Genomic DNA, 20808 nt, shown 5'->3' with positions numbered 1-20808 from the left:
CAAGAGAAAGGTGGCGGGTGCTCTCTTTGGGATGTAAACCGGGCCGGTGCTCTCTTTGGGATGTAAACCGGATCTTGGATGGAATATTCTACTCCTTTGGGATTTAGGCTTTTCCCCACTACTTTGGCTGAAGTACCTGTTTTGTTTCTTGTCTTTCCCCAGCTTATTTGAAGAAGAGATAATGTCATATGTGCCTCCACATGCCTTACTTCACCCCAGCTACTGTCAGTCCCCACGTGGCTCTCCCGTGTCATCTCCTCAGAACTCACCAGGTGAGTCCACCTGCTGCTCGCAGTGAATTCTCTGAGGAGTGAACCTTCAGGCCAGACGTTCTATCCTCCCTAAAGACAGAACAGGAAGGGAACACTTCAGGTACATCTTTGGTGTTAGCACAGACACATGTGTGCATTTCTTGTCTCGTAAGAGTGGCTTATTTCCATGAGGATTCCTTTTGACAAAGAGATAATGAATAGGAGGATTAGTGGTATAACATACTCAGATATAGAATTTACTTTTCATGATGTTATGTCATACAATATCAGGACACAAAATATTAGGTTGCTTTTTGACTTTAGAAAGTTCTAGTGAAGAGAAATTTTTTGATATACAATGAAGATAAAGTCTCTACTCTCAAGAAATAATATGGAATTAAAATTGTTCCGTTTAATGGACTTGGACATTCCTGCAATATTCATTAATTGCATTAAATAGAACAGAAATGGACTGGCAGATAGAACATGTTGATAGGTAAACTGAAATGTGTACATTCAATCTTTTTTTGAAAGAGATAGGCATGAATGAAAGAGTGAGTGGGTGGATGAATGGGTGGATTAGCAAGTGGTAGAAAATGCAGCTTGGCAAATGAGCTTTGAAAATGAAGGCAGTCATGATGTTGACAGAATATCAGCTGTATATAGGTCCTTATTATAGGCAGTGCATTGTTCACACTTTAACAGCTATCAGAATTGAAAATGATTTCAGTAGAAGCGCAAACTCCATACGTGTCACTAAGCTGCTGTATGTTCTTTGGTATATAACATGTATTTTCACATACTGCAATGATAATGAAGCTGCAGCCTAATTGGATGATGCAAACAGGAAAAGATCTATTAATTTGTTCATTTAACACAGATTTATGGAGCATCCAACTATGATCCAAGTACTGAATTAGACTCTAGGACTACAGAGATGAATAATACAGTTTCTTCCTTTGAAGAATTCATGGTCTGGCAGTGAGTCAACAAATGACTCTGTGAAGCTCTGTAGTTAGTTCTGTAATGAAGAAATGTATGAGAACACAGCTGTGGGAACAATTATTCTTTCAGGGCTGGGGATGCGGTATTTGGGGAAATATGAAGTGGAACCTTGAAGAATGATGAATAGGAGTTTACCAGGTGGACCAAAGAAAGGACATTCTAGTGAAGGGGGTGATGTGTTAGACCATTCTTGTGTAACTATAAAGAAAACCTGAGGCTGGGTAATTTATAAAGAAAAGAGGTTTCACTGGCTTATGGTTTTACAGACTGTACAGTCATGGTGCCAGCATTTGCTTGACTTCTGTTGAGGGCCTCAGGAAACTTCCACTCATGTCAGAAGGTGATGGAGAGCAAGCATGTCACATGGTGAGAGTGGGAGCCAGAGAGAGTGGGGGGAGGTACCACACACCTTTAAATAATCAGATCTCCTGTGAGGTCACTCATCACCAAGGGAGTGGTGCTAAGCCATTCATGAGGGATCCGCACTTATGATCCAGACATCCCCCACAAGGCCCTACCTCTGACACTGGGGATTATGTTTAAACATAAGATTTAGAGGGAACAAACATCCAAAAAAACCACATCAGGTAGCATAAGCTAAGCCACAGAAGCACGAAAGTAGTGTAGGAAATAGATACAAGTGTAGTTAATAGATAAAAGAGAAGGAAAGTTCTCAAAGCTCAGGTCGGAAAGGTAGGCTAGGGCTGGTTGGTCATTGAAGCCTTATTATTATTATTATTTTGAATCGGAGTTTCACTGCTTCGCCCAGGCTGGAGTGCAGTGGTGTGATCTCGGCTCACTTCAACCTCCGCCTCCCGGGTTCAAGTAGTTCTCCTGCCTCAGCCTCCCCAGTAGCTGGGATAACAGACATGTGCCACCATGCCCAGCAAATTTTTATATTTTTAGTAGAGACTGGGTTTCATCATGTTGGCCAGGCTGGTCTCAAACTCCTGACTTCAAGTGATCTGCCCGCCTTGGCCTCCCAAAGTGCTGGGATTACAGGTGTGAGCCACCATGCCCAGCCAGCCTTATTCTGTCGTCCATGTGAAGCCACTGAAAATGTATAAGCAGAGGAATACCAATAATATCCTGCTTTTCAAAGATCAGTCTGGTGGCAATTGGGAGGATAAATTAGAAAATGAGAGACTAGAGATAGAGTCTCAGAGAGGCTATTGCATTAGCCAGAGTAACATGATGAAAGACTGGACTAGGCAGTGGAGATGGGGACCAGGGAACGAATAGAAGGGATATGTAGGAGGCAGAGACATCAGGACTTTGAGTAGAGGTAGGGAAGAGTCGAGGAAGATTCAAAGGCCCTCACTACCTAGGCTACCAGACAGATGGTAGCACCCTCTGCCAAGAATGGGAAATGGTTAGACTCAAATGGGAAGATTGAGTGAGTTTGGTGTTAGACAAGTTTTATTGAGAAATCTTTGGGCCATCGATGGGAGATTCCCAAAGACAGCTGGAAATGGCAGCCATGGTGCACAGGAGAGGTTGAAAGCAAGGAGTTCAGTGTACTGGTGGCAACTGAAACCTAGAGTATAGATTAGAGCAACTGGGGAGAAAGTCATTAAAAAGGAGAGGAAATAGAGGATGATGACATGAGAAACCTCAATATTTAAGGGATGAGCTGAGACAGAGGAGCAAGTGAAAGAAAGAGAGCCAACAGATTTTGAATAGAGTTAGGAAAGGCTTTTCAGGGGAGCTGGGTTTCACAGAGGAGTGGTCAATAGAGCCACATGCTCAAAGGGCTCAGGAAGTCCCAGCTACTCATGGGGGCTGAGGTGGGAGGGTTGCTTGGGCTCAGAAGGTCGAGGCTGCTGTGAGCCATGATCATGCCACTGCACTCCAGCCTGGGCAACAGAGTGAGACCCTGTCTCAAAAGGGGGGTAGGGCATCAAGAAGGATGAGATCTGAAAAGAGGCCTCATTTAGATTTGAAAATCATGATGTTATAAATGGTCTTTGCCAAAGCAGGTTCTGTGAAGTAATAGGTTATAAACTGGATCATGATTGGTGACAGAATGATACAGGATCTGAAGCAGAAGTCAAATGCTCTATTCGTGAAATCTGGAGGTGAAAAGAAAGCAAAATAGAACAGTAGTTAGGAGAAGAGAGAGGGAAGGGATTTTACTATGGGAAGTTGAGCATACGTGTGCAGAGGACACAGGATGTGAGTGGAAGGAAAGTGGTTTGTGGAATAAGGCAGGCTCATGGGCAGCAAGACACTGAAGGCAGAAACACAGGCCAACTTTGGAACAAAATAGGGACACCTATTTTGATGACACAGGCTGAAAGAAGTGTATGACACTACAGGTAAGTTTAAAGGTTTAGGGGAAAACTTCATGAAATTCCCAACTGGGAATTTCATTCTTTTAGCAGCTGTCTGACTTTAGGCAGGGTACCTCCTTCCCTAAGCCTGAATTTCTTTTTCTGTAAAATAGGGATAATAATAATTACCTTATCTCTCACGATTATTTTTGGAGAACACTTTGCTTGGTGCTTGGAACATAACAAGTAGCCAATAAAGGTTAATGTGTTGCCTTTTCTTTCTTTCTGGAAATTTGATTCTGAGAAGTATAGTTTGTTCACATTTGAACCATTAATAACTGGAACATACAAACCCTGATTTGCAGAGCTGTCTGCTTAGATATTTAATCATGCAGAGTGGTCTTTATCTTAGTAAGAGCCTATGCTGGGGTTTAAAGTGGACCATCCCTTTACCTATGTTTTATGGTTAAAGATATGAAGCCATGTGGATTGTTGCTCGTGCCAGTCAAGACTGTCCTTTTCCAGGCCTTTTGTGTGGCCTGTCCTCCCTGAGGAAAAGGTAGATCGCCAGATGCTGCCCCTTCCGTGCCCTTTAAAGGCATGTACTTGAAGACTGCACACATTCTTCAAGACTGTATGAGCATTCTAAATGTGGCTAAGTTCACTTCCTCATTTAGCATCGCAAGTGCACATGAGTAATCATTGGTGACAATAAAATCCATTCTAGAAACTTACATTTAGAGTTAAACATTTTCCAAAGACATGTGTAACCCAAATATATCTAAGTTGTTAGCAGTGTTTGTGGTGGTTTTAATTTTCAGGAAGAATCATCTGCATATTTTTGGCCTACTCTGTTTCAATGGGCTTTGTTTGATCTTGAAACTGGGTTGTACAGCCTGATATCAATGGAAGTCACTATAACAAATTCCACATGATACCAGGGCAGGACTACCTAACCTCATTTCCCCTCTGGAGGAATCTTCTGTTTCTTTGAATAAAATAGCTTCTCCTTCTACCAAGATTCCTGAAGGTTTTGTGAAACCAACATTTCAAACAGATTTTTTTTAAGTGGTCTGATCCTCCTTGTGACTATAATTTCACCCCTTTTAGTGGTGTGAGAATAATATCATGAAAATTATGACAGTAATAAATTTTAATGATCTTCATTGAGAATTCCTAGGAACCTGGTAAACTTTCCCCGCTTTTCCTCATTCCAAGCACATTGACATATATTTTCAAGTGCAGAAGAGAGAGGGGCTTTGGAAACTTTGACTCACTGCTTTTTGCAGCTGTTAGAGTGCTCACCAAAATTTGTCAAAATTTTGGAATGTGAAGGTTTGTTTTTCTAGGACCATTATAATGCCAATCCCAACCTCAGTGATGCCAGAAGGAAAAGATCTTTCCAAACACTATGTGGCTTATTATGCCAAATATGGGACCCAGAAGTTTATTTAAGCTGCACATTTCTAGGAAATTAAATGCAATAACACCTAATTTATCTGACATTATTGGAGATGTGCTCTCTTATGTGGATTTTCCAGGTAACCAAAGCTATGATTTTAACTGTATGAGAATTTGTTTAACCCCCTATTTGCTGAAACTCTTTCATAAATATATTATATTTCTCTTTACTTTCCTGTACACAGCACATTGAGGATATTTCATGATTGGGGGGGGATCATTGTGCCTATGAATCATAATGCAGAGCTCTTGTTACTTGACTAGAGCTGGACTCCCTGGAAACTAGCACCAGTAGAAAGTCACCTTCAACAGAAGTAAAACACTCAGAAAGCACAGAAGAGCATTGTGGGTCTTTACTACTGGTTGTCTTGAGGGGATGGGTTGTGAGAGGGAATTATTTCTCCCACCACACTGTGTACCCTTAATGATCTTCGTTTTCTTTCTCCCACCACAAAGTCTTAGCATTTTACCAGCTGTTTATGTCATCTTCTCTTTTCACAAACAGTTCCTCTTCTCTGCTCACTCTCTCTCCTTTTCTTCCTTCCTCCCTCTCTATTCCTCTCTGTGTCTCTCTCTCTCTCTCTCTCTGCGTGTGTGTATGTGTGTGTGTGTGTGTGTGTGTCTGTCTCTCTCCCATCTGTCCCTCTCCCTTTCCCCACCTTTCCTACAGTCCCTGAAGTAGCTTTAGAGTTGTTTTTAGAAAAGGTGTTTGATCCCTTCCCTTGACTCAGCCCTACAAAGATGATCTAGGAACCAAATTGCACAAATGAGGGATGCTCCCTGGGTGGGTAGGGATGGGGAAGTTGTGATCCCAGAGACCAAAAGAAAGTCCCAGACACTGTCTGTCTCATAGTATAGAGACTTAACTTTTTGTTGTTGTTAGTCTCCCTTGTCCTCACCCATAGAGCTGTCAGAGGGTGCCTGCTATTGCCAGACCCTTCACATTTCCCTTTAATAAATAACTTCCCTGCCAAGATCTCTGTCAAGGTTTGAGAAGTCAGAGCATTAAGTTATTTTCAATAAATGGTATGTACATGAGCGTCAGCAAGCTCTAAGAAATGACTTGAGGGCCTTTTACTACTCAGAGAATAAAGCAGAAATGCCAGGTTTTCAGTGCTTGTGCTTTGTGCCAGGGATTTGGACGTGTTTTTTCTTAAGTTCCAGTGTTGAGCTATGTTCCAGAAGATGGAGCCTTCCAGAAATTATTGTAGTGCTTGATGTTTTGTTTTCATTCACTCACAGGGCATTTGTTTTAAATGTCATAGGGATTTTTTGAAAGTGAACCAGGAAAGAGGTGAGCATCTGAGCCGTCCCAGGACAGAGAGGCATGGAGCCATGCTGGATCAGGCTAAGATCCAGCCCCTGTCCAATATGGAGAACCAGTGCTAGTCATCAGAACAATCCAAGTTCTGGGTCACACACCCAGAATCAAAAAAGACTGAGACTGCCCGGGAGTTGGATGCCAAGCTATTTCTAGTGTCTTCTGAAATATTTTGTCAGATAGAATTCTTTAGTTTGTATATGATTATGCAATTTTGTAACAGTATATGAAAATAGGGTAACACAATATAGAAGTTCTTTAGACCTGCCCAGCAATGACAAAGCAAAAACTCCCTAGTATCTGTTACTGAAATTTTTTCCTGCACAGTATTAGCAAAATGCTGACTATCCATGAAGTCAGCCCTTCATTTGATCACTTTCTAGATATAACATTGATCTTTTGTACCTGATTTTCTTTAAGACTGTAAAGACCATAAAATTCCTCTGTCTATAAAGTATTATAACCTAGAACTTCACTTATAATTGTAGTTCTCATACAATTTTATTAGCTCAATCTTCCAAGAACATTTTATATTTCCAAAGTGGAAGTAACATCATTCCTGCTCTGGAATTTCTTGGCAATTATACCTCACTTGTATTGAGAATTTGACAAAGGCCAGCAGCATAATTTACTGTAATTTTATTTATTTATTTATTTATTTTGAGACTACGGAGCCTCACTCTGTTGCCAGGCTGGAGTGCAGTGTTGCGATGTCGGCTCACTGCAACCTCCACCTCCCGGGTTCAAGTGATTCTCCTGCCTCAGCCCCCCAAGTAGCTGGGACTACAAGCACACCCAGCTAATTTTTGTATTTTTAGTAGAGACAGGGTTTCACCATGTTGGCCAGGATGGTCTCGATCTCCTGACCTCATGATCCACCCACCTCGGCCTCCCAAAGTGATGGGATTACAGGCGTGAGCCACTGTACCCGGCCAATTTACTATAATTTTAAAATGAAATAATGTGTAAATGACTTCTTTCATAATGGAACTATGAGCAAAAGAATTTTTGCATTTAACAATTGCTGTCTCAGAGTTTTTATAATTAAATCCCTTTACCTAGAGTATAAACAGAATCAGAGCTAATTTTTATTGTGTCTGTATTGATATTGATGGAATGCATTATGGGATTTCCCACGTCCTTTTAAGCATCTCAAATTATATAGGAGTAGTTAGTGTCTGTGCTGTTTTTTAAAGTAATCAGCTCTTAAAAAAACATGTTTCTTGGCCAGGCACAGTGGCTCATGCCTGTAATCCCAGCACTTTGGGAGGCTGAGGGGGGTGGATCATGAGGTCAGGAGATCGAGCTCATCCTGGCTAACAGGGTGAAACCCCGTCTCTACTAAAAAAATACAAAAAAATTAACTGGGTGTGGTGGCAGGCGCCTATAGTCCCAGCTACTCTGGAGGCTGAGGCAGGAGAATGGCGTGAACCTGGGAGGTGGAGCTTGCTTGCAGTGCCCGAGATCGTACCACTGCACTCCAGCCTGGGCGACAGAGTGAGACTCCATCTAAAAAAAAAAAACAGTTTTTCATGTGTCTTAAAAGATTTTCATTCAGTTCTTTGTTCTTCATTTTTCTCTCTCTTATCAATGATTTTGCTCTTGAAAGTAGATTCATTACAGCTGCGTTCTGCCCTGTCAGGGTTTTCTAGTCTGTAGTTTCTCAGACTGGAGCACTGACACTTTGATTGTGCCACCCCTGAGTGGACTTGAACTACATGGTCCTATCCCTCATTCATCTAGGAGAGCAGCCTTGTGTTCATGGAGATAATGTTCCTTCATGTTGCAAATGATGCCTTTCGGTACACAGGAAATATTTGCCCTGTGTTAGTCCCTGGATGCTGCCCATGTGTTTCACGGTGATGTTTGACCTTCCTCTAAGGGAATAGTGGTTCTCAGCCATAGCTACACATTGGAATCATCTGGACAGCTATACTTAACACTCATGCCTGGGTCCCACCCCACCCCCACATTCTGGGTCTTTACACATTTTTTTTTTTTTTTTTTTTTTTTTTGAGACGGAGTCTTTCTCTTTCCCCCAGGCTGGAGTGCAGTGGCGCGATCTTGGCTCACTGCAAGCTCCGCCTCCCGGGTTCACGCCATTCTCCTGCCTCAGCCTCCCGAGTAGCTGGGACTACAGGCGCCCGCCAACACGCCCGGCTAATTTTTTGTATTTTTAGTAGAGACGGGGGTTTCACCGTGTTAGCCAGGATGGTCTCGATCTCCTGACCTCGTGATCCGCCGGCCTCCGCCTCCCAAAGTGCTGGGATTTCAGGCTTGAGCCACCGCGCCCGGCCTCTTTACACATTTTGTTGTAATGCATCTTGGGTGTGACCTGAACATTGGAATTTTTAAAAGCTTCCTAAGTGATTCTAATGTGCATCAAGATTGAGAACCCCTGCCTAGGAGTCTCTTCTGCTTCTCAGATCTTTAAAGTCAAGTTTATTTGCTTGCTTTATGACATAACTCAGCTCTTTGCCTAACTATACAAACAGATCTCCAGACAGATTATTGGTCAATAGCCAGTTTTGTACAAATTCATTAGTAAAATCTCAATTCATTTCCCAGTCTTTAGTGTTCACCTCTATATAGATAACAACAGCTAACACTTATGTGGGATCTCTTACGCAATAGTCACTGCATAAAGTGCCATAAACACACTAACTCAGCTCATCCACGCGTGTGACCCTGAGCTCTCACCCCGATTCCAGCCCTGTATTTTTCAGTCTCTAGGGCATTTGGTTAGCTGTCATATCCAAGTCAATATGTATAAAGTTTCACATGCCCTTGTCCACCTGCATCACTTCCCACACTCTTCATAGCATCAGGTAGATAGACTTCGCTCAATTCCCAAATCTACTGTCACTGGAATATGACTTGGACAGGAAACTGCACCTTCATTTTCCTTAGTTGCAAAGTGGTGTGTGATGGTCCTAGTAATACCCGCTTCGTAGACTTGTGAGGATTTCTCAAGATCCCCTGTGTAATGTGCATCATCTGTAGTGTATAGCAGGCGCTTAACAAGTAAGACCTGTTGTTATTGTTTAAATACACTTTATATTATCATCATTCTTCCCATTCTTCTTCTTTGCTTACCCATTATTTTCCCAGTGCATATTTCACATTGTAGATGTTTCTCTGAGTCACTCACTCCAGTCTAGTCCTTATCCCCTCAGGCTTCAATTACTGCAACAACTCCTAACTGGGGCTCTTTCCTCTTGCCCACCCTTAATTTACTCAACACACTCTGAAAATAATTTCTTAAATAAAACACCACTTGTATGTTATTCTTCTGCTCAAGAACCTATAAAGGCACTGTACACTGCATCATGCCCAAACTCCTCTGCTGGGTTTTAAAAATTCTTGTCATAATTGGGCTCCAACCCTTCTGATCAATTTCATTTCCCATTTACTCCCAGCACTCCTCCTCCACTGTAGGCTAGCTTGGTTCTCTCGGCATCTTCTGAACACACATGCAGTGCTCATGCCAGCTCTTGCTGCTCTGTTCCAGTATAGGATATAAATTCTCCTTCTTTTGCAAGGTGTGGTTCCAATTAAGCTTCCTCCCTAAAGCCTTTTCCACTTTGATCTCTACTTATACTCATTTCTTTTTTATAACATTACTATTACTTTTGTATAACACTGATCTTAACAAATGCTTGCGGGGGTCGGGGAGCAGGCAGCCGTGTCATTGAGTGGCTCCCACAGAGTGGTGAGCGCATGCCTCGTCTAACAGAGTAGCTGCAGCTGCCTGCTGGATCCCCAAGGAAATGCAAGCCAGTCATTGCAAGATTCCCCAAATAATTTTCAAGAGAAAAATCTGGAATTTTTTAATTTGAAATTTAATTCGTAAATGTTGGCAATTAATTTAAAATATTCAAAAAAGATTATGGGGCAAGCAACCGGGATCTATAGGACTAGGTATAGCCCCAGGGGTACACCTTTGTTCCCTCTGCTTTCTAGTCTGTATACCACCTAGTTCAGGACTTAATTATTCTCTAATTGTTTGATGTTTTATTTCTGTTTCCCCACCCCACTCCAGCAACCCCACCTTACTCATTTTGGACATCCATTGGTGAACCTAACATAGTATTCCCAATGAATAACAACTATTTAGTTCACCCATTTGTTAAAGAAATTTTTAATGAACTTACATGGTATGTAATGAACAAGACTTCCCAGCTTTTGTTTTCTGGTTTCTTTCATTGGTTGGGAAATATTTAGTGGAAATATCCAGTGTTTTTGTCATGGCTCTGTGTCTGATTTCCATATTCATCATCAGTTTTCTATCCCAGCCTGCTACTTGTGTCACCCAGTGACACAAAACCAGATTTTTCTATGGAAAGAGGAACAATTGGCTGGGCATGGTGGCTCACGCCTGTAATCCCAGCACTTTGGAAGGCTGAGGTGGGCGGATCACCTGAGGTCAGGAGTTCGAGACCAGCCTGACCAACATGGAAAAACCACATCCCTACTAAAAATACAAAATTAACTGGGCGTGGAGGTGCAAGACTGTAGTCCCAGCTACTCGGGAGGCTGAGGCAGGAGAATCGCTTGAACTCAGGAGACAGGTTGGGTTAGCCGAGATCACACCATTGCACTCCAGCCTGGGCAACAAGCAAAACTCCGTGTCAAAAAGAAGGGAAGAGAAGCAATGTTACTTTTACATATTATTAGTAATAATTACCATTGAATAACGTATAAAATATCCTTATATAATCTAGATATTCTCAGTACTTGGCACATATTAAGAATGCAATAAATGGTCTGGCGCAGTGGCTTACACCGTAATCCCAGCACTTTGGGAGGCCAAGGCAGGTGGATTACCTGAGGTCAGGAGTTCAAGACCAGCCTGACCAACATGGAGAAACCATGACCCTACTAAAAATACAAAATTAGTCGGGTGTAGTGGCGCATGCCTGCAATCCCAGCTACTCAGTAGGCTGAGGCAGGAGAATCACTTGAACCCGGGAGGTGGAGGTTGCCGTGAGCTGAGATTGTGCCATTGCACTCCAGCCTGGGCAACAAGAGCGAAACTCCATCTCAAAAAAAAAAAAGAATCCAATAAATATTAATATTATTTATTCTTTGTGCAACCCAGAGACAGGTGCCTTTTGCAATTATGTGTTATATTAAGATTTTACCCTGCAATATGAAATTTATGTAATTATGTGTCTAAAATCATTCTTGGTGATAGTGCATATCTAAAAGAAGTTTTGTAGGCCAGGCGCGGTGACTCACGCCTGTAATCCCAGCACTTTGGGAGGCTGAGGTGGGTGGATCACCTGAGGTCAGGAGTTCCAGGCCAGCCTGGCCAACATGGCAAAACCCTGTCTCTACTAAAAATACAAAAATTAGCCGGGCATGGTGGCAGGCACCTGTAATCTCAGCTATTTGGGAGGCTGAAACAGGAGAATCACTTGAACCCGGGAGGCAGAGGGTGGGTGCAGTGAGCCAAGATCGTGCCACTGCACTCCAGCCTGCTGGGGGACAGAGTAAGACTCCGTCTCAAAAAAAAAAAAAAAAAAGTTTCATGAGGAGTTTTTTGGTGAGGAATTTAGAGTGAATGATTAAAACCTCACTCTTGGTACCACTTACTTATATAGCATGTACTTTCCATTGCAACTTCCTGTCTAATTGCCATGATATCATTTCAGCAGCAAGCAAAGACATTTCATCCTAACAGTTACTACTAGACATGAGTAACTCTGTTTGACTCATATTAGTTTGGACTGAAAAGGGGAACATACTTGAGAAACACATGGACACCATTGTAACTATTCAAACAGAATTTTTATTCTCACCCAAAATGCCACAAAGAAGACGTCACTTAAGACCCTGGTTGAGGTTTGTTATATCCTTCAACTTGCAGAAAGCAAAAATGCAGAAGTTAAGACAGTTTCCTCATTTGACTTGTTGATTGTGATAGCTTTCGTCCATGGTGATGTGATGAACATAAGGACAATGCACAAATCCAGATTGTCCTCTCTTTGTGGTTTGCTGCAGGTACCCAACGTGCCAATGCCCGGGCTCCAGCCCCTTACAAGCGGGATTTCGAAGCCAAACTGAGGAACTTTTACAGGAAGTTAGAGACTAAAGGATATGGACAAGGCCCAGGGAAGTTAAAGTAAGTCAAAGTGACACAAACCACATCATGTATAGATGGTGAAAGGAGGGGGCACAGTTGGGCCTCTAGGAAATTGATTGTGATTTGGGATGACTAGCCTTCATTTTAGTCGGCAGAATTATTTTGGCATTTGCAAATTATAGGATCATCTAAAACATAGTCCTGGAATGAAACGTGATTAAGCTTAACATTTTAAAACAAGTACTGAAGACACTGCTACTTTTCACGTAAAAATAAAGGCAAAATAAAAGGCTGATTTATTTTTTTCCTCTGAAAAGTACCTCTTTGTTGGTGCATAGTATATTCATTAGCTATAAAGCTATCCCAATGTCCTCCACTGCAAGTTTCTGTCTCCTGAACTGACCTGAGTGTAGGAATAGTACTCAGCTCTGTTCAGTTCTGTGAAACAAACTTCACAGCAGAACATGTCATGAATGTTGTTTCTGCCTTTCTTCATCCACCTCCTCCTTTCAAATGGGGAAACTGAAACATTATCATGTTGTTTGGCCTAGAATTGTTTCCATTCCCTACTTACCCTTCTTTCTCTCCTCCCTGCCTTCACCCCTGTCCCACATCCCCACTGGAGATCAGTCTGCCACTGAGAGAGGACAGAGGAGGGACGGTCTCCACTGGAGCACCCCTGTGACCCTGGGTGCCTGAGAGAGGGTCCAGAGACCAGACCAACAGCAGCCCCACGGCTCACTGCCCCACGCACAGGAAGGCTTGCTTGATTAAATTCCACCTTCATTGCCCTAAAAAATCATCAGCCTGCCCAAACACCGTACTTCTCTGAGCTTTACTTCTCTCACACTTAACTTACAAAGGTCTGGGATGATCCAGCTGTCAAGCATTCAGCCTCCCTATCATCTCTCTGCCCATTACCATTTACATTAAGAGCAAATTGATATCTATGGAAGGATGACTTTAATTGTCACCATCACAAGTAGATTAACCTGCCACACACATCATTCATTTGTATCTGTCCCTTAGGGACTGTCAAGATTCACTTAATGTAACAATTAACAATTGGAAACTCCTCTGCTTTGGAGGACATTGAGAATTTTTTTTTCTTCTTGGTTCTCACAGTCATCTTGCTGGGCACTTAATAATTGAATTCCTTGTCTAAGTGCATTGAGGCTTAAAACATTGCCTCATAGAGTTGTTCTTGCTTTACTAAACAAAACGTGTGTGTGTGTGTGTGTGGTGTTGTTTTATGATCTTTTTTTCCTGGGATAAACTGATTTGACCATTTAGATAGGATTCTCCAGTTGTTTTCACTGGTCATAGGTAGGGTACTGTATTTACCAATGATTCTCTCATATAACTTTTGCTAATGCTATTAAGAACTAAAGACAAATGTGTACTTTATTGCAGACAGTAATGATATTAAGTAACATTCTTCTTACCTAGTTAATTGTGGCAAGTGGAAATGTTCTAGGAAGATAAGTAAATTATCTTTAATAGTGTAGTAATAATTCGTATTTTCCAAATTGTCTCTTTATGGACAGGTTAATTATCCGAAGAGATCACTTACTAGAAGATGCTTTTAATCAGATTATGGGCTACTCCAGAAAAGACCTGCAGAGAAATAAGCTGTATGTCACCTTCGTCGGGGAGGAAGGGTGAGTAGAACAGAGAAGTGGCCTGTGGAACATAGGCTGTGGCCACAAGGCGGATGTTTCTCCACGTCGCTGTGGTTGTCTGAAACAGGAAATCCTTCTGGCAGGAAGTGCTGTTCTCATACACTTAAACCTTTGGGCTTTTTTTCTTTTAAAGGTCTCCTCTGGCTTTTAAATCACTTGACATAGAAATTCTTTAGTAAAAACTTGTAGCTTTAGATCATTTTTGAGAACAGAAGCCTAGTTTAGTTTCTTCTCTCCAGACCTCTCTTTCTCTTAAAGGGAAAAAGTAAGGATTTACAAGGAAAAAAAACAAGGAATTGCATAAATGCAATTCCTTTGTGATCTGTGATCTTATTTTCTGCCCTGCAGGGCTAGGGAGAACGTGCTTCCTCTATTAAATAAGTTCAGTTTCAGAAACATGAATTAGAATCTTACTGTTCTACCCAGAAGCCTCCACAGAAGTAACTCTTAGGCCTTGGCTCTTATTTCTCTGCCTCCAGTTTTTCTCTTCCCTTGGGAGGGCAGCACACCTACCAACATTACTACCTAACATAAACGAACAAGTCCTGCCTTCCATGACTCTTCCATGAGTGTGCTCATCAAGATAAGGGTTAGGAAATGAAGCAGGGAAGACTCCTACACAGTGTCTGTTGTGCCCAAATAGACATAACTGTTATTACACATCACATCAGAAGAGGCCAGCCGTCATCCCTCCCAGACCCCTTCTTCTTCCTCATTTCAGGACTGGGTTCAAGTCTCAACATCTTCTTCATAACTCAGCAGCCGCTAGAGGGAATTTTTTTAATACCATACAATTGTCTGGTTGTGTTCTCTGTGGCTCTTGTTGATTTGGATCATTTTAAGGCTATCCCCCTCAGTCATGCCTGGGAATAAAGCACATTAGATTATGGAATCATATTAGTGATATTGAACAAATTCAGCCATTCAGTACACAGTGGATGAAATAGTGTCTCCAAACTATAAAATAATTTGCCTCACTCCAGCATGGGCAACAGAGCGAGACTCCGTCTCAAAAAACAAATAAATAAATAAAATAGTTTGCCTGTGCTGATGGAACTAGGGAATAGCAAAATCAGGATTCAAACTCCGGCCCTTTGTCTTTCATCTGGTACTCTTGGACTAGCTCTGGGACCTAAGCAAAACTCCTGCACTCTAGCCCATCTGAATTTTTTTCCTATCTCTGGACATTTTGCCCATTCTAGCTAGTGACTGATAACTTCCGCTCTTGTCACATGCACTGCTGTGTAGTCTCCCATCTATTCCTACATTAAGGTAAAGTAGTATGTGCAAACACACTATGACATGACAAAATTTGTACAGAAGTTTGCCTGAGACCTGAGCCTTTCATTGCTGATGTGCATAAGTGGACTTCTCACTTGTGTTAGTTGGCTTAAAGATGAAGGTGCACAGCTGAAAATGAAGGCAAATGTTGTTAGCCTAATCACCGGTATGCATGAGATTCGAAGTATTTCCTTACATAATCAGTCTGGTTTGGATGAGAATACTTTTCCTCTGCCAGAACTCCAGCTGCCTCCCTTCATTGTAGGACCAGAGTTTGTTGAGATCTCAAAGATCTAGGGAAGAGTCTTTGGAAGCACTGATATTCAAGTTTGAATAGAACAGATGTTTATCATGATTGGTTTTCCTAAAGCAGTCTCCTCATGGTTTGGATTAATGACATCAGTTCCTAGGAGGAGGTCCAGGGTGAGTGGGGCTTGATGCCTCTGTATTTGTTTACATTACATTGATGTCCAAATGCTTCCTGCCTCCATCACCTGTCTCCTTCCTGTGACATCGGAGGGAAAACAAGGGAGAGGATGTTCTAAGCTGTGAGCTCAGTTAGCATGGACAATCTCTTAATCTGTTCACTCTGCATATGGTTTATTGAAGCTGGATTTCTGGACTCATGACTTTGTTAGGTCAGTATCATAAATTATTAGATATAGACTTTAATTTGCTATTGAGGTACTGAGGATACATATGCTGTTTTTGAGAGATGAAAACCGTAATTGTGCTGGAAAAATAGAAAGCTAAAAAAAAACAAAAAGAGAAAGAAAGAAACCTGAGCTACATAAAAGTAAGGAGCTTTTAGCCTTTGCCACCTTCTCAAACACATCGACTCTATCACATGAAAATGAACAACCCTAACTTTTTTTCTGGATTATAATACATACCCAAAGGGAAAAGCTACCCAAATTTTCCATTGAACTATAAAAATGGAGCTGGAGGTTTTCTGTTTTTTTTTGTTTTGTTTTGTTTTTTGAGACAGAGTCTAACTCTGTTACCCAGGCTGGAGTGCAGTGGCACGATCTTGGCTCACTGCAGCCTCCGCCTCCTGGGTTCAAGTGATTCTCCTGCTTCAGCCTCCTGAGTAGCTGAAACTACAGGCACACGCCACCATGCCCAGCTAATTTGTTCTGTATGGAGGTTTTCTGTTACTTTCTCTTTACTAATTTTAATCCCCTCAAAATGTATCATTTTGTAAGTTCTTCATGTCTGGGTCTAGTAATGAGCATTTAAAAACACATGTATCTGGCACCCAGATCTTGGTTTCTAATACCATTCTTTGATAAAAAGAATCAAGGTTTTTAGAGAAGTGGCTGATTCTAACACTAAGCAGGAAATATACAAGATGGAGCCCGAAGTATCTTTTGGTGTCTGCCAGAGATTAAAGAAATCCTCAAAAATCCCAGTCATGGGGTATGTTGAAAAAACCCAGGAGCCAACTGAAAGAGTCCCAATGGACAAAGCTGAGATAATTTGAGCAACAAAATAAATACAAGGCTATTGGATTATAAACCAAAGTATAAAATAAATAACCATACTGATATAAATACATGGTTGAATACGTAAATAAATGGAGAAGAATAGAAAAGTAGAAAAATATCTTTTGCAAAATATGGAACCAGCCCAGTATTGGTTTATTAATTATAGCAAATTGGTTTATTAATTATAACAAATCAATCAATGAGTGGATAAAGCCAATGTGGTATATATATATACACCATGAAATACTACTCAACCATAAAAAGGAATGAAATAATGACATTCACAGCAACCTGGATGGAATTGGAGATCATTATTCTAAGTGAAGTAACTCAAGAATGGAAAATCAAATATCTTACATTCTCACTCATATGTAGGAGCTAAGCTATGAAGACACAAAAGCATAAGAATGATACATTGAACTTTTGGGACTTGGGGGAAAGAGTTGGGGGTGGCAAAGGATAAAAGACTACACATTGGATACAGTGTAAAATGCTCAGGTGATGGTGCACCAAAATCTGAGAAATCACCACTAAAGAACTTATTCATATAACCAAACACCACCTGTTCCCCAAAAATCTATTGAAATAAAAAAAAATAACAATTTATAAAAAAAGAATCACTGCTCTCTAGGTAGATATCAACTTGTTTAAGGCAAACAGTAGAAAATATGCCCTTCAGAAACTGCTGTAGGCCTGGGGTAGGTACATGATGTAATTTGGCCCAATTAGACTGAAACTTTGTTATGTTGTAGTTGGTGAAAGGTTTCACTAAAAAAGAAAAAGTCTATTTTGCAGAATATTTCCATACAATCAGCATAACTCTCTACTCCTTAGGCATGGAATGTGCATAGTAACTTTATTCCAAATAGTATAGTATGGAAAGAGGGGGAACAAAGTAACTTCACAGTAGAGAAACCTGACAAACACTATGGCAGTCAGGTGATCGAGGTCAACATCAATAGCCACAAGTCATGTTGATAGTATGTACCCTCGATATGATGCGATGAGGATGGCACTTTACCTCTGTGGTCTTCCTCCCAAACACATAATGCCAGTCCAACCATGAGAAAAATGTTAGACAAAATCCCAACTGAGAGACATTGTACAAGACACCAGTACTCTTTAATACTCCTAAGGTCGCCAAAGACCAGAGGAGCCTGAGAAACTGTCACAACCAAGAGGGGGACATGACAATTAAATGTAATGTGGTTTCCTGTATGGGATCATGGAACAGATAAGGGACATTAGGTAAAAACTAAGGAAATGTAGATAAAGTATAGATTTTACCTAATAATAGTGTATCAATATTGGTTTATTAATTATAACAAATGTACTATACTAATGTAAGATGTTAATCTGTGTGTGAGGTATACAAGAACTCTCTGTTTTATCTTTGCAATCTTTCTGTAAGTCAAAACCTGTTCTAAAACAAAACGTTTATTAAAAGAAAATATACAGTCAGGATTCAGGGAGATTTAGGATATATTTCTCTGAACAACTTATTTCCTTGTTATCTGATAAATGACAGCCCCCAGGGTAAATTTTGGTATGTATATACCTCTGTCTGCACTTGAGGTCATTAGAGTAATAAGTGTATATATGGGGTTAATTCTGTGGGAAGTCCAAATTAGTAGTGGCATTGGTGTATATAAAGTATTATTTTGTGTTGCTTATGTCAACTGTGTTGTCTCTGAGGGAATAATACTTTGCAATTCATATTGATATCATTTCAGTGATTATATTTTACCTGTCACCATCAAGGTCTTTATTTACAGTAGATTAGCTAAAGCATAAAGAAAAGGGAGTTTATTTTAAAGAATAATGCATCAACCAGGCACAGTGGCTCATGCCTGTAATCCCAGCACTTTGGGAGGCCAAAGCAAGCGGATCACGAGGTCAGAAGATCGAGACCATCCTGGCTAACGTGGTGAAACCCCGTCTCTACTAAAAATACAAAAAAAATTCGCTGGGCATGGTGGCGGGCGCCTGTAGTCCCAGCTACTGGAGAGGCTGAGGCAGGAGAATGGCGTGAACCTGGAAGGCGGAGCTTGTAGTGAGCCGGGATTGCGCCACTGCACTCCAGCCTGGGCGACAGAGCGAGACTCCATCTCAAAAAAAAAAAAAAAAAAAAAAAAAAAAAAAAAAAAAAAAAAAAAAAAAAGAATAATGCATCTACCTGTGCTCCAAAAAAGGTGTGAATGAGCAGAGAGATTTCAGCTCCACTTTCATTATTTGCATACGTCTGAAACGTGATATATAAATTGTTCCTAAAATAGAATAGTTGAGTCAAGAGAAATGATGGGAAAATTTATAGTCAAAAATTTACAGGATGGCTGCAAATTCCAGGCAAGGTAGAATTAGCCCCAGAATACTAGAGATGTGTGTATTCAATTTAAAAATACAAAAATAAGGCCAGGCACAGTGGCTCACACCTGTAATCCCAGCACCTTGGGAGGCTGAGGCGGGCAGATCACAAGGTCAGGAGATTGAGACCATCCTGGCTAACACATGGTGAAACCCCGTCTCTACTAAAAATACAAAAAAATTAGCCAGGCATGGTGGTGGGCACCTGTAGTCCCAGCTTCTCGGGAGGCTGAGGCAGGAGAATCGCTTGAACCCGGGAGGCGGAGCTTGCGGTGAGCGGAGATGACACCACTGCACTCCAGCGTGGGCAACAGAGTGAGACTCCGTCTCAAAAAAAAAAAAAAAAAAAAATACAAAAATAGTCCTAGAGTCTATAAATACAAATACATTAGTTGATTAGTTCATCATCAACTAAGATCACATTTCATATTATGCTTTGGCTTTTTACAAAAAGTAGGTAGTTTCTAAGCCCTATCTTGTAACTGGTGATTTAATTTGGTTAGAGCTGGAGGTTTTGCTTTAGTCATGAAAATTTCCACACAACTTAATCTGGTTACCTGCCTTTGCAAAGTTGTGGGGAAGGGAGATCAGCAGTGGTGGAGTGGCTGAAAACTGAGTCATCTTGACTGAATGTGGTGTGAAATTGCACGCAGGGGTTGCCTATTTCTGCTGGGCATCAGTCTACTTAGAAGTTGCTTCTCTAGGGTTGAGGTCAATGAAATACTACATATTCTCCAGTGAATTATTCTACATATTTTCCAGCTCTATTATTATAATACACATTATCCAGTGTATTATTTTCTTTTGAATTAAAAGTCCTAGCAACTAAAGATTATATGATTTAAAAAGTTACCTAGATGCTAGGCATGGTGGCTCATACCTATAATCCCAGCATTTTGGGAGGCCAAGGTGGGAGGATTGCTTCAGGCGAGGAGTTCCAGACTAGATTGGGCAACACAGTGACACCCCATTTCTTTAAAAAAAAAATAAAAAATTAGCTGAGTGTGATGGCTTGTGCCTGTAGTCCTAGATACTTGGGAGGCTGAAGCAGGAGGATCACAGGAGCTCAAGGTTACAGTGAGCTACGATTGTGCCACTGTACTCCAGGCTGGGTGACAGAGCAAAACCCTGTCACCCTGTCTCTTTAAAAAAAAAAAAAAAAAAACTGGATTAGACTATTGTGTTCTGATAAGGCGTGGGGCCACTAATTTCTTAATACCCAAAACATTAAAGAAATAGTGGCCTGGATAAAGAGAGGAGGTTTACACTGTGATTGCCCTACCTCTTTTTCTCCATGGCCAACCCTGTAAAAGGCACCTTTCTTAAGAAAGAATGAGTTTATTATGTGTGAGGTGCCATCAATATGACATCAATCATGTCTTGCAGAGCCACACTTTGACTAGGGAGGAGATGTGTACAAGCAGTTTTAGTTTGGGAGTTTAAGAACTTCCTGTAATATCTTCATTTTGAGCTTTCTGTAACTCCCCTGAGACAGGCAAATGAAACCAACTAGGGAGGATGAGATCTGAAAGAGTTTTCTTCAGTCTCTGCTTATAAAGTAACCAGCCAGTTCTTACATATGACTGGTCAGATCC

General features: G+C 41.1%; 1 protein-coding gene across 7 annotated transcripts in view; it reads left to right on the top strand.

Annotated features, from left to right (window-relative positions):
* HECW2 (HECT, C2 and WW domain containing E3 ubiquitin protein ligase 2) overlaps nucleotides 1-20808 on the top strand; it is a 405698-nt gene that overhangs the window by 345531 nt on the left and 39359 nt on the right. For all 7 annotated transcript variants that reach the window (XM_063644845.1, XM_063644843.1, XM_063644847.1 and 4 more), the window contains 3 exons: nucleotides 163-272; nucleotides 12318-12438; nucleotides 13947-14060. In XM_063644845.1, the coding sequence (XP_063500915.1) occupies nucleotides 163-272; nucleotides 12318-12438; nucleotides 13947-14060 (345 nt within the window). The remainder of the gene's footprint in view (nucleotides 1-162; nucleotides 273-12317; nucleotides 12439-13946; nucleotides 14061-20808) is intronic.

The sequence above is a fragment of the Symphalangus syndactylus genome, chromosome 8 (assembly GCF_028878055.3).
Source record: "Symphalangus syndactylus isolate Jambi chromosome 8, NHGRI_mSymSyn1-v2.1_pri, whole genome shotgun sequence".
Lineage (NCBI taxonomy): Eukaryota > Metazoa > Chordata > Mammalia > Primates > Hylobatidae > Symphalangus > Symphalangus syndactylus.
Note: the sequence above shows the minus strand (reverse complement) of the source record. Positions and strands in the feature narration are given on the sequence as shown.